The 13,225-nt window shown below is 37.3% G+C and overlaps 1 protein-coding gene across 3 annotated transcripts in view; it reads right to left on the bottom strand.

Annotated features, from left to right (window-relative positions):
- Positions 1 to 13,225, bottom strand: part of mAChR-B (muscarinic acetylcholine receptor) — a 64,415-nt gene that overhangs the window by 5,308 nt on the left and 45,882 nt on the right. For all 3 annotated transcript variants that reach the window (XM_011305848.1, XM_011305847.1, XM_011305849.1), the window contains exon 3: positions 287 to 474. In XM_011305848.1, coding sequence (XP_011304150.1) covers positions 287 to 474 — 188 coding nt within the window. The remainder of the gene's footprint in view (positions 1 to 286; positions 475 to 13,225) is intronic.

The raw sequence follows: 13,225 nt of genomic DNA, 5'->3' as shown, positions 1-13,225 counted from the left end.
AGTAATGTAGCATAAGAAGTAATCTAACTTTGAATCAAGTTTCCGCGAGGCAAACCTGACTCGACACAGATGGGAAATCTTTGTTGATTAAGGCGTGATAGGGAATAAGAGTCTGCGGTAGAAAATGTTAAGAATTTTCTAGACAATATATTTTTCTGATGAACATCTTGGATTATCGGGCCCAAATTATCAATCGAAAACTTACATTCCTGGGACTCAACTTAAACTCATTTATTAATAATTTAAGATAGTCTATGTTTTTTAATAACAATTGTTTTTTACCCACCTATACCCGATGAATTGGAGATATTACTAAAATTACTCGCTGCCCATTCGGGAAGAAGTTCATTGTATTCACCGTTGAACATGCGTGGATCATTTGGATCAATCCAGGAGCCGTTGAGTGGAGTGCACTCAGCACTAAGAAGATCGTAAACATACCGGCACACTTGTTTGGGTTGTTTCTGCAGCTGTCTGAAAGGTAAAATCATTGTTTTGAGACCCATCGAGTATTCCGAGCTTAATCTCCGCGATAAGAAAGTTGACCCTTCCAAAATTCCCGCAACACTTGTCACCATCCATAAAATCATATCACCCTCTTCCCAACTTTTCCAACTTTCTCATCCAATCTCCAAAGTTGAGGTGACAGTTTGTTAATAACCTCTCCTCCTCCCTCCCCAGTTCTTCTCCCTCTTGACAGTACGTTACTGATTTCTAAGAACCTACGGAGGTAAACGAAGAACTATTCTAGGTGCTTATCGTCGGGATATTGCTGTGCTCAAGAAGTTGGTTAGTAGTCTTCCTCCATAACTTTCATAACAGTAGAAATGGGAGAGACTGATGAAGAAAATACCGACCCCAATGTATTTCCCGCTGGTGAAAACGACGCAAACTCTCTTTACGTGCCACTGTTGTATGTATAATAGTGTAGTGACACACGAGTGCACCAAGTCAAAGGCTGAATGCACCCAGTGAACACAATGAGATTGAAATAAGCATGAATGGAAGCCACATACAAGCCCACCGAGAGTGCACCCTGACATGTACCTTTGAACAACTCCCCTCTGCAGAATCATACTCTTTTTTTTTAAATAATTTATCATCCCCATCGATAACAATCATCTCGTTTCATCAAGAAATAAATCGTGTTGTGATTCAGGGGAGTCTCAAAGGGCTCCAAGAAATTGTACGTAAGTTTTTCATGTACATGTTGCAGGACTCCGTGGTTTATCAGTTGTCACGCTAATCATGTAATAGAGAAGGAGGGAAATCAATAATCATTTGAATGGTACAGAGAATGGACAATGAGGTCAGATTGATATTGAGGTATCATGGGAAGAACCGGAGAGACATCCCTCATTGTTTCAGTTTTCTCGAGAGTAAACAGTCAGTCTCATTGTACCATCAACGAGTCTATTACTCGGTTAACTGTATGAGAAAAGTGGATTATTCACGACTAACCGAGCTTTTCTCAATAGTTTATGAATAATGCATGTTTACAATTTGTTTGATGGGGCATTCTTAGACTTAAAAAATTACCCACTTGAATAACTGGAATGTTTTAACTCTCGAAAGAAATACTTTGACTGGGATAAATGAATCAATTTATTCATCAGGCACAAAGCATTCTTTTCGAGAGCGCGAATTGCAGCTTGGTTGGTAAAAAATTTGCTCAACTAGGTGGAAAAATTTATAACCCCCAGGAAACTTGATGAGGTATGCCGACGATGAAGATTAGGTTGATGGGCGGGGGTGGTGGAACACGCGAGCTGGTAAACCGGTTGGAGAAAATTAACCAATCGCTCGTTTGGCTAAAATTGTGCTTTATTTAATGGCCTCTGAGGTACTCTCCTTTGAGGATTTTTCCATGAAAATCTTTAACTATACGAAATACACTCGTTAATTTGCAACAACTGAAATGCGTTTATTTATTCTGATTGGAGGGAAAGGATAATTCTACGTCTGCATTATGTGAAGTACGAGATTGATCGGTCGGCTCGATTTTACAATTATTTTTCTTGCTGTATGTCAGCGGAGAAATTGATCTGAGCATCCGTTTATCGAGCACCCGTCAGTTTGAAAATAGTCACCCAGTGGGGAAACAATCTTCTATTGCGGATCTGCAATTTGACAAGCGATCAAATTTTAGATCCGGCAGGTGGTGCAATAGTTTGTCAGTTGCCTGGAGCATTACTAGACCCAGGAAGTTCCGGTTGGCCGATGGTAGGGAGAAAGGAGAAAACTGCTTTTTCCTATTTTTTGTACCCACAGTCATATAATTGAACGGATAAAATCATTAATTATGAAAAAATCTGAATTAACAGGCACATCATCCATATTTTTTCATTTGAGGAAATGGACGAAACATTGCAATGAATTTTTTTAATTATTCGGACGCGCTGCATCCGCAAAAAATGGAGTCAACGTTTTATTTCGTGGAACAGAATGAAAATTAAAATTTTGATTTATTTTCATCACTGGTATTATTTTGTCGTCCACTGTGAGATACTATCACGGTGTGTCACACTACGGAAAAATTAAAGTTAATGCAATAAATGCTACATTTAAATAAACTCGAGAATAAATAGTCGTAAAATAAAAACTGACAAAACGGATTCATTCATGCAATAAGACGCTTAATGAATAATCTTTCATATTTCCGTCGATTCCGCAGTAGTTGAAAATGAAAATTATTAAAAAAATGATTAATTAAAAAATTTTTGAATTCTACATTGCCAGCTGAGCTCTGTATATCTGTCAGGTCCTATCATGCCATGAGAATGAAAAAGCATACATGAAGAATATATTGAATATATTGTTATAGATTAAAACAAAAAATGGGTTCGAGGTGGATGAAATATCTGGGAAAAAGACGCGCAAGTATATCTAGTGCATTCATAAAATAATCTCCCCTGGAATACGTTATGGAGCCCAAGTACGTTGGCATTTGTACATAAGCCCTGGCGAGGTAGAGGTATACATAACACAGTGGAGTACCTCTACAGGGTAAAAACTCGGTAAAATAGAAGCCGATATAAATAGTAAAATGGAAACACAGGCATATCTATATCACAAGGGAGAGAAAGGGAGAGGGAATAAGTTCCATTCGATACAGGATTGACTGAAATGGCGTATATACATCAAACCGGTGAATTGAAATGGCTACGGAATGGGCGAGAGGCAACAAGTACTCGGCAAAGTTCCAGCATTCGCGGAATTTCACGACGCTTCACTTAAAAATGGACTAAGCTCCTGAATTGTGACGGTATTCGATGGAAAAGTATTATACCGCTGAAAGACTCTGTTGAATATCGAGTTTCTCTTCGAAATGGGATTCAGAAGATGCTGGAAAGAATATTAAGTATTCAGTGTGAGTATTACAGCTTTTGCTGAAATCCATTGGCTCTCGCTCAGTTTTTTACTCCGATTTCTGTTTCGGCTTCTGGAATTGCTGAGAGATGAATTTCATCGAGCTAACATGGAAGGAAAAACCTTGAAATTTTTAACAACCACAGAGTAATATCAATTTTATTTGAAATCCGTCAATTTTTTCAATATTTAATGAACAATGCGATAACTTCTCTGGATTTTTAGCCAATTGAAAATTCAGGTAATTTTTTTATTGAATTGAAACTCGTACATTTGAAAATTCAAATGACTCTGTCACTGAAATGTCACGTAATTTCCAGGGGTGTGTAATTATTCCAACTTTTTCATTGTTTAAATCTCAGAAGAATTCCAATGCCCCCCTCATCCATTCAGCAACTTCTTTTCATACCCTTCAGATACGCTTTATTTTTATTTTCTTATGCCCCTCAGGCTTGAAGACATCTGCGGTACCACACATTGCCCTCGCCCCGTCCCCTTTCGTTCCAGTGTATTCTCTCTTCTTCTCCTGTGAATGTAACTCGTAACCCATAGCCCTAGGCCGATATCGAGGACCAACACGTCCCGGGTCTTTTCCGGGTGACACCTCCATCCCTTGCACCTCGAAAAAAGTAGAATTCATAGATAACCTTAGGCAGAATAGCCACAAAAGTGTACTTCCAACATACACTGCATTTCTCACACATTGAAGAGTATCTCTAACTTTTCCGAAGTACCTCCATTTTTCCGAGTTTTTTGGTTTGTTTTATTTATTGTATTTTACAAGACTCCCTAGGGTGCTACACTGGAGAAAACCAAATCCTCAGAGGTCTGACAGATGTAGATTGGATTTTGAAGGTGGAACTGACATTCTCATCATTGAGAAAATAGTGTACCACAAAGCGAAAAATTGAGGCGCAAAATACGCGCCCGTAAATTGCAATGTAATTAAATATTTTTCAAACTACTTACAGCGGCTTTCCTCTCGCTTTTCCACTTGTACTTTTGTTGTCAGGGTTTGAAAGATATTTGCAAATTAATCAGTCACCAGTGAAACCATCTCCTGTAGTCTAGTCCAATCATTCTTTCTTGTCTCAAGATAAAGACTCGAATGAAAAGTCTATTTTCATGTTTCAATGTGTAGTACAATACAGAATTACACTCCAGAATTATTCTTCCATTTTTCTCTCTCAAATAGGACAATGGGGACTCTAGACTCCTCGTTTCGACTCAGCGTCCTATTTCTGCTTTCTCCTCTGGACCCGTTTCTTCTCTCCAACTTCTGTCTTTTCACTGGGTGGAGCAGACATGGGGCTTCCTCCAGCCAAGATGAAAAGTATCAGGGGCTCTCATACTCATTTCTACAGTTTGGGCTTCCGTGGTTTTTACTCCACTCGAGTATTCGTGCAAGCCCAAGAGTTACTTCAAATATGGAAAGAGGAGTAAAAAAATAAAACTCGGAGTTTGCTCGCTGACCAGTGGCTGAGCTCATTACAGCTCAAGTCTTCTTCTCTGGGGGATGAATCATTGCGAAAGTTCTTTGTAAGCTTCAAATTTTTTGGGGATCTCACGAGAAATTGAACCATCGCATCTTACCTTGAGAAAGGGTACATATAACGACTTCGTTATTTTTTTTTTTTGCAGAAACTCGAGTGAAAAAAGTTTTATTACTTTGGATAATTCGCATTCATTCATTGGCATCGATCGAAAAAGACACTGAGTCATCCTAGATTAACGTATTTCTCATTCTAGTACGCACCGGAAAAATCTGGAAATTTCAGGAATTTTCTAATGGACTTTTGACTGTTATCTAATCGCGTGAAATCTGATCATACGATTCAAAGGTAATTTCCATTTTTTATAAAATTCAATCTATAAATAATTTTTGTAATCGAGTTTTCGTTTTGAATTTTTGATATTCCATACGAAATAGATTTTTTTTTCAGGAGAGATTGCGAGCATGAAAATTTCGATGTATTTATGTAAAATTCTGGCGAAAAATACATCTGAAACACGTAGCAAAAAAATGATATTGGATCATACCGAACTTTGAATTTACAAGTACAAGACAAGATCGAGTACCTCACGATGAATATCAAAAAGCGAATAAAAGTTTAGTAAGCGATTTAGGAAGGAGAGTATTGGAAAACCCGACGGCCAGGTACTATTTCCACTGGGATTTGCCCGCGGTGCTTTTGAGGAGCGTGAAGAAAATACTTAAGAATGCTTGACGGAAAGGAACAAACGTTGAGAATCCAAGGATGGGGCAAGGGTGAGAATACAAAGGAACGTAGGAAAACCCCTCAATACCGGGTGAAACTCGTGACGAAAGAGATGGAGATTTTCTTGTGAACTTTGTTCAACACTAGAATTTTCGCTGCTGACGGATTCTTCTCAAGGCGTTTCATTCAACATTCCCCAGCGCGACTTCCTCTCAAAATACACTGCTCATAATACTTTTATTAACTCCATCCAATCTCTACTTGTATTACACATTGGGTTATAAACAAAGTTTGAATCAAAAGAGTTTGAAGTGAAACGCAAACGTTTATAATGAGAAATTCAGTTGTGAATTTCATTTAGGGTGAAAAAATTAATGGAATTTCTGGATTCTCTGGAAATATGGGTTCTTTCTCATGAGTGTTGTTAGCCCCTGCACAGCTGCCCCATAAATCAATAAAACACAGGGGCAATGTTTTCATTCGAATCCATCTAAGAAAAGGCGAGAAAAAAAAATCGATATCTCAATCGTATAAATCGAAGTTGAGACGACAGAAAGCTTGGAGATGATATATCGGTGGTCCCGGGGAGTATCCCGATCCCTCCAGGGAATTGAACGAACACGTTTAATAACTCTGGTGGTTGGATATGGTTTGCCTCGGGCGCAAGGTTGAAAATCATCCCTTCCCTATTCTCTACCCCGCCTTATTGGGTGACACCTGACCCTGAGTGTGTCACTCCTGAATAGAACCGTCAACACTCCATTTTTTTCTTCCACTAATCTTGTTAAAATTAATTTCCCCTTCTATCCTCTACCCTCCCATCGACTTTTTGTCGCCGATGGTAAGATAAATTGTCATTTCAAGCAATTCATCAAATATAATGAACTTTCTCCCGCCTACAGGAAAAATCAAATCCTAAAAAATACTGTATTGAACTCCCAATGAACCCCACCAATCTTCAGTTCCATTACTGGCCTCGGATTTTTTTACAAATTTTGTTCATTAATCCTGCGAACGACAAGTTAATAAATATTTTCACTTTATTGCAAACGCGCAGAAGATTCTCAATTTAATTTTTCCCCTCGTAAAGTGTAACTTCGAAGAATAAAAAACGTGCACTAACTTTCCGCTTTAGAAACATCCGCTCCGGAGACAAATGTCTTCATGAATTTTCTGAAGTTCCCCGATACTTAATCACTCAAAGCGGTTCTTAATTAATAAATAAATTATTCACTGTCGAGGTGTTGCATTAGTCTTATCAGCGTAAAACCTGTTACCTCAAATCCGTCGATCCACTAATAGTCCACCCCTAGAGTGCTCCATGTGAAATAAAAAAGATATCCAAGTATTTTTCATCCCTTCTTGAATCTCACCGTCTAAATGCCTTTGGGCCTGGTGTTAGCCGATATTTCAGGTCACGTTAAAGTTCTTCTCGCGTGCATTTGAGATCACGAGAGAGTGTAACCAACACCGGTTGCCAGTGGGAAGGTCTCAACTGAAAAGGAGAGCGATCGATGATGTTACAAGTGTTGGCAAACCCGGTATGGATAGACCCTTCTCCCACTTTCGGGTAAATAATAAAATGTTTACAACAGGAGCCAAACAAACGTCACGAAAATGGGGGACAAGCGTGCTGCACGAGGGCATTGATTTGATTTTTTTTGTTAAGCTGATAGCCAACACTTGAGACTTTATCGACATCTTTAACGTCAGTCTGACCTCTGATGCAACAGATTAACAGGGAACATCGAAATGGCTCAAGGTCACTGCTAATTTCCCCCTATCGAGTTTTAGTGTTTCACCTTGTACTTCGTTTATGCGGTTTTTAACTTCTTAGTAGGTCAAATTAAAAAGGTGTTGTATTTATCGAATCCATCAAGTACAAGAAAATCCACAAATTCCCGTGGTTTGTTTATTGGATGTTCATCCATAAATGAAGACAGGAAATTGTTAGATATTTTATTCGGGAAATTGTTCCACTTTTTTACATGGAATGAAGGAACGAAAGTTGAAGGGGAGAATAGTGGGTTTTTTATAAAACCTTTTATTATATTTTTTATTAAAAATGTGTTGATAGTCGGATTGACGTATTTAACGGTAGGACTTGTCGAGTCCTCAGAAATTGTTGAAATGAGGCTGTAGAATTAGGTTTGTGAACGGAAATGAGAGTAGGATACTGCACTCTTTTCTTCAAATGAAGGAGCAACGAAAAAGAGGAAAATAGAACTTTAACCATATTTTCTTTTCAGTGTGAAAGTCTTTCATACTGGAATTGAAACAGAAATTCTAAGCGTATATTCCTCATTTATGTGATGTGAGATCTACTTTGGGGGTGAAGGATGTATCCTCATGTCTAACTAGTTAATCCGACCCATTTCAACGATATCTATTTTCTATTTAATGCAGTTGCCACTCACCTGAGAATCCCGCAGATGATGGATCCCGCAGTAATTATTCAACCCTTAGTCTCCGATGGAGGTAAGAGAAATATTATCCTTGGGAAGGAATTGAATTCCTTAGATTCTCGAATTCTAATTAAATCCCGTGCGACTAGACTTTTCTCCCATGGAAAGATTCTCGCGATAAATTCACTGAAAAATATTCCTCCGGTCTTCAGAAATACAGAGATGAAATAAACGACGAGAGAATTAATTACAAATTAAATAAGAGTTGAATTAAAAATAAAAAGAATAAGAGATCCGAATAATTCACGAATTGAAAAAATTTAAATGGTGCGTCAATTATACTTATGATACCGTGTTTTATGGCTAGACTTTTGAGGGGAGATCATTAAATAGATAAAAGAGTAGTATTTTAAAAGACATTTTTTTCCATCGGTTTTTATCAATTGCTTTGTATCTGCGTTGAAACGAAACAAAGAAGTTGAAATCCTTTTGTGTGCTGCCATGTTCTTTAACTCTTACATTAACCCCGAACTTGTGACACAGTTTCAATCTATATTTTCACTCGTATCTTCTTGTGTACGGAGGTTAACCCTCCATGGGGGACTCTTAAAACTTTGTCGTTGAGATGTAAAGACTCTTTTCTTGTCCTGGTACTTGGCAAATCGCAAGAGTCCTTACGTGGATTGGGACTTTCCTGGTGAAAACGTTTGGGATATCTCATTGCCTATGGAAGTGATGTAGTGTAATTTGGAGGATCAGAGGCATGCAACAACCCTGGAAACTTCGAGCGGTGCATAAATTTAGAAGCTTTTTTATTTCTCCTTGGAATAATTCATAACGAAATTTCTAACAATCGATTTGTCTTGTTCTCATTCGATCCACGGGCTTTCGGCAACATAACTATCAAGTTTACAGAAGAACGTCGAATTGACTTTTTAAAGTCCATGAACTCCTCTATAAAAAGCCACATAGGATACAGTGAGTCAAGGAGACATGAACGCATTTTTCCTTTGGCTCCAAGGACAATACGAACTTAAAGAACGAAAGGCTGAGTCTATCAAATTTCAATAAAAGATTGCAAGGATTTCGGTGGATAAATCCCCATGGAATATAAATTACCTCCATAGGGGCCTGAAAATTCCTGACAAAAATATTTGGCAAAATAATTTTTCGTTCAGTACAGGCCTCTAAATTCGATTGACTAACGAAAAATACTGCCAATCAAACAAATTCGATGAGAAAGCATTTTCCCTCCCCTCCTAACTAACGAAATGTTTATTTATTCTGCTGACGCCTGAGACTCTTCCACGTGATGCACTCCAGGTGTATACAAATATTTGTGTAAAACCTCCGACGATTCAGCATCGATTATTCAGAGATGTTTGCCTCATCCTCGAGGTAAATATGCAACACGTAATAATCTCCCGAATAAAACCAGCCATCTGAAGTACGTGACCTATCTTGATCGGATGTGTAGACATTAAGAGATTATTTCCATCAAAGTGATTCACAAAAACTTCGCATGCCAGGTCAAGCTCAAGTGTAAAGCCTCTACACATTCCCTCTCATCCTGACGATTTTTTTTTCTCCACTCAAGGCGGTGTAACCCCTGTAATCCCCTCAGAAGCTTCAGAACATTTAAGGGATAACGTTCGGGATATGCCGAGCTTTTTCGTTTTTTCCTATCTGCTTGATGCAGCCACTTTGTTGCGTCTTCTCTTTTAGTTTTCTCTACTTTTCGATAGTTAACGCCGTAATATGCAAGAAGTGGTTTAATTCGGCCGAACAATTGATCCGATAAAAAGCCACTCAGGAATCTAGCTGGTGAATTGGATTTCAAGATTTTTATCGCTCCGAAATGACTTTACAATTCGTGGAGGGCTTTTTTCGACAAAGTGTCTGAATCATTGCTTATTCATGGAGAAAAATCGAGGAAATGGTTTTTGGATTAAAGTAGTGGATTGTAGCAAGTCACATTTTCACGACAACTGCGGTGTACACCATTTTTTATGTAAGAATAACCCATTGAATTATTGATCGGTGAATATATCGATTAGCATTTCAACTTTCGATGACACATCAAGTCACGATTCATGCGATATTTCATTAGAGAATGGAAAACGCATACAGAGGGGGGAAAATATCGCAAAATCTGGTGTAATCAATCGTTTTCTCAGAAATCAAAAATTCGTGTGAGTAAACAACGAAAATTTGCAATTAACACTGGAATAAAAATCGAGTGACTGTTCCTGTTTCAAACATCCATTAAAAATCCATACGGGAAAGCTGTGAAATATTTCTGTTCAAAACGATCGGGTGTTTTTCAACAGCTGTGTTGGCAGGTATAAGTAAACTATTGTATTTCATGGGTTTAAAAAATACGAGCTCTCGCACAGCGGATTTTTCATTCAAAGCTTGACATACTCGTTTATACATAGGAGTACCTCGGAAAAATACGTCACTCGTTTTCCGACTGAATCCTATTTTTTGCGACCTATTTCCAAATTATTTAACTATTCAAACTAAATCAAAACTACTATATTAATATGACCAGCAGTAAACAGCGAATGGAACTATTAAATTGAACCAATACGAATACTAATTCATACAACAATTGATAATAAATTTAATAAGCCTCTCACATGCCAAAGATCACTTTTCCGCACTTGTTACGGAATATACTATTCTGATTTGAGGGTCAATGGAAGTTGTGTGTAATATAAACAGTTTTCCCTAACGGTTTGAAGATTGAACTGGTGGGTGAAATACTGTGGAAGTAAAAGAAAGGCACTGATTTTCAACGGACTTAATAACCCCTCTGGGTTGGCCTCTTTTATTGCACAATCAGGTGGGGGACTCGTCCTTTCTCTGATACACCCCGTTTCCACTTTTTTTCTCATTGTTGTTTTCTATTTTCTCGTAATTTCCCCTCTTTTCTCTATAGAGCCGATAAACTCGGGTGGAAATTCGGACAAAGTAGCAAAATTAAAACGCCAGGTGTGTAATTAACTTTTTTTTATTGAATTCGTAGAGTAGATGAAGATGTTTTGGGGAATTCCGGAAATGGTTGCAAGGCGGTTTTCTGCATTGTTAGTTCGAATTAGGTGGAAATGTAATTTCAACTGAGCAAAACAACGGGCGAGGGAATTAGAATAAACGGATCTGCTTGAGAGTACGTCTTAACAACTCTGAAAAAAAATTACGATTACGATTATGGTATTTGGGAAAGAGACTTTTGCGAATTCTACTTTTGACGAATGATTCCCGAGTTCAATTACGTAAATTACTGTTTAGAATTCGGTTACTGACCTACTCTTTGTTAATTAATTAACTCAATATACATCTCCTTTAAAAATAGTTGATGAAAAAAATATGAATTACCGGATGCAGCACCCAATTGTAATTAGCTAAAATAAACAACGAACTTTCTGTTAAGGCAACAACTTTGTCTCCGCTTTTTTCTTTGCTTTATGCTAATTCTCTTTTTAAACTTTTCAATTGACTTTTTAAAAGACCAAGTTTAGTTCATTATATAATTAAAAAAGCTATAATTTTAAATTGATTTATCAATTACTAGTAGCAAATACATTTGCTTTTCAATTCCTAAAATGAATCATTAAAAAGATCACTTGACATAAAAAATTCAAATATTCAAAGAATCTTAAACATCTAAAAAAATTATCCATAATTTATGCTTTTTTCATCAATTAAATTCAATTGAAAAATACAATATTTTTTTTTTCATTCTAGACAAATCATTATTTTATTAAAATGGTATATTACATTATATTCTATGTAAAATATAATATAATATAATATATATGTCACAGCCTTTTTTTTTAAAGGGGAAGTAGATTTTCGTGGTCATCAGAATAATAGTATAGTAAGTATAGTTTATCGGTAAGAGAGACAAAAGTTTTCGGAGCAGTAATGAAATAGTCTGCATGCTCTAGACCGTCGTTCACCTAGTCTTCGTTTGCTGATGGATTTCCAATGGCCAATAATGGAATACTGTACACGCTGACAGTACAAAGCAGACTGCGGAGACTGTGTAATTTTTTCTGAGAAACTGGGGCAATTCCTGTGAGATTGTCCGACGAATCATCCGAGAGAGCATGCACTGCAACTAGTAAAATTTTTGAATACCTCCGCAGTGAGCACATACGTGTCCTCAATTTTTTCTCTCCCTCAATTTTCGATGAGGTTAAATTCGATAAGAAATTCTTGGAGGATTCGTCGAGTATCAGAAATGGGATTTCGGGAGAATGGAGTCTAAACTCAACCAAAAGAGAACCTTTTACCGCTCGCTATTTTTAGGAGTTATTCATTCCCATTTGTCGCTTCTATTCATTTAATTCTGAGAATTACTTCATGAATATTGATTTTTGAATTTCACTCTCCTCAATGGCGAGAAATATTCAGTAAAATTGCGGAACGATTGACATAATTCGAAAGAGGGAATCGTTTTCCGGTAGTTTGAGAGAGGTGAACAAAATCAAAATTGAAATCATCACGCAATTTTCACATTTATTTTTCCAGTAATTTTTACTAGATCGGTCTGTCCGTGTCTTTTCTTCTCCTTTTTTTCTAGGAAAAAATTGGTAAAGCGTACCATAAAATATGTATTTTACGATTATACTACATTTCTCAACAAGTTCAATATAATTGTCATGTTGAACGTGGGATTATTATGGTACGAGTGGTGTTGGATATAAAATATCTAGAAAATCGTGAGCATGGATGGAGAACATCGATCGTATTTCTCTGCGTATGATATGCAGGGCAGGAAAAAGAGGGTAACAAACCTCCATGCATGCATTCCAGGGAATGGAGGTGGGTGAGATTTGCTGGGCTAAGTGAAGTGAAAAAAGAGATGTGGTATAATTTCTATTACAAGAAACCTCGAGACGAAGAAAAAGCTGCAAATGACAAGTTGAAGATTATTGGATTTTCGTTTCCGGTCGCCGGAATCCGTGAGCTTTCATTCGATTTTTTTTCGACAGCACCGGATATTATTTATCGTTTGGTAGATGGACGATTGAGAAAATGTCCAGGAGAAAACCTTCAGGATTTTCCCTTGGTTACGAGATTTTCCAGTGCACTTTTTTTTTTAACTGTCGAATCAATCGAATGCTCGACTTGAGATTGATAATTATAATTTAATTGAGTGATAGTTTCAATTGAGAACTTCGAATTCAGGTTGTGAATAGGCTTTGATGATTCAATTTTTTT

The sequence above is a fragment of the Fopius arisanus genome, unplaced genomic scaffold (genome assembly GCF_000806365.1).
Source record: "Fopius arisanus strain USDA-PBARC FA_bdor unplaced genomic scaffold, ASM80636v1 scaffold00045, whole genome shotgun sequence".
NCBI lineage: Eukaryota > Metazoa > Arthropoda > Insecta > Hymenoptera > Braconidae > Fopius > Fopius arisanus.
Note: the sequence above shows the minus strand (reverse complement) of the source record. Positions and strands in the feature narration are given on the sequence as shown.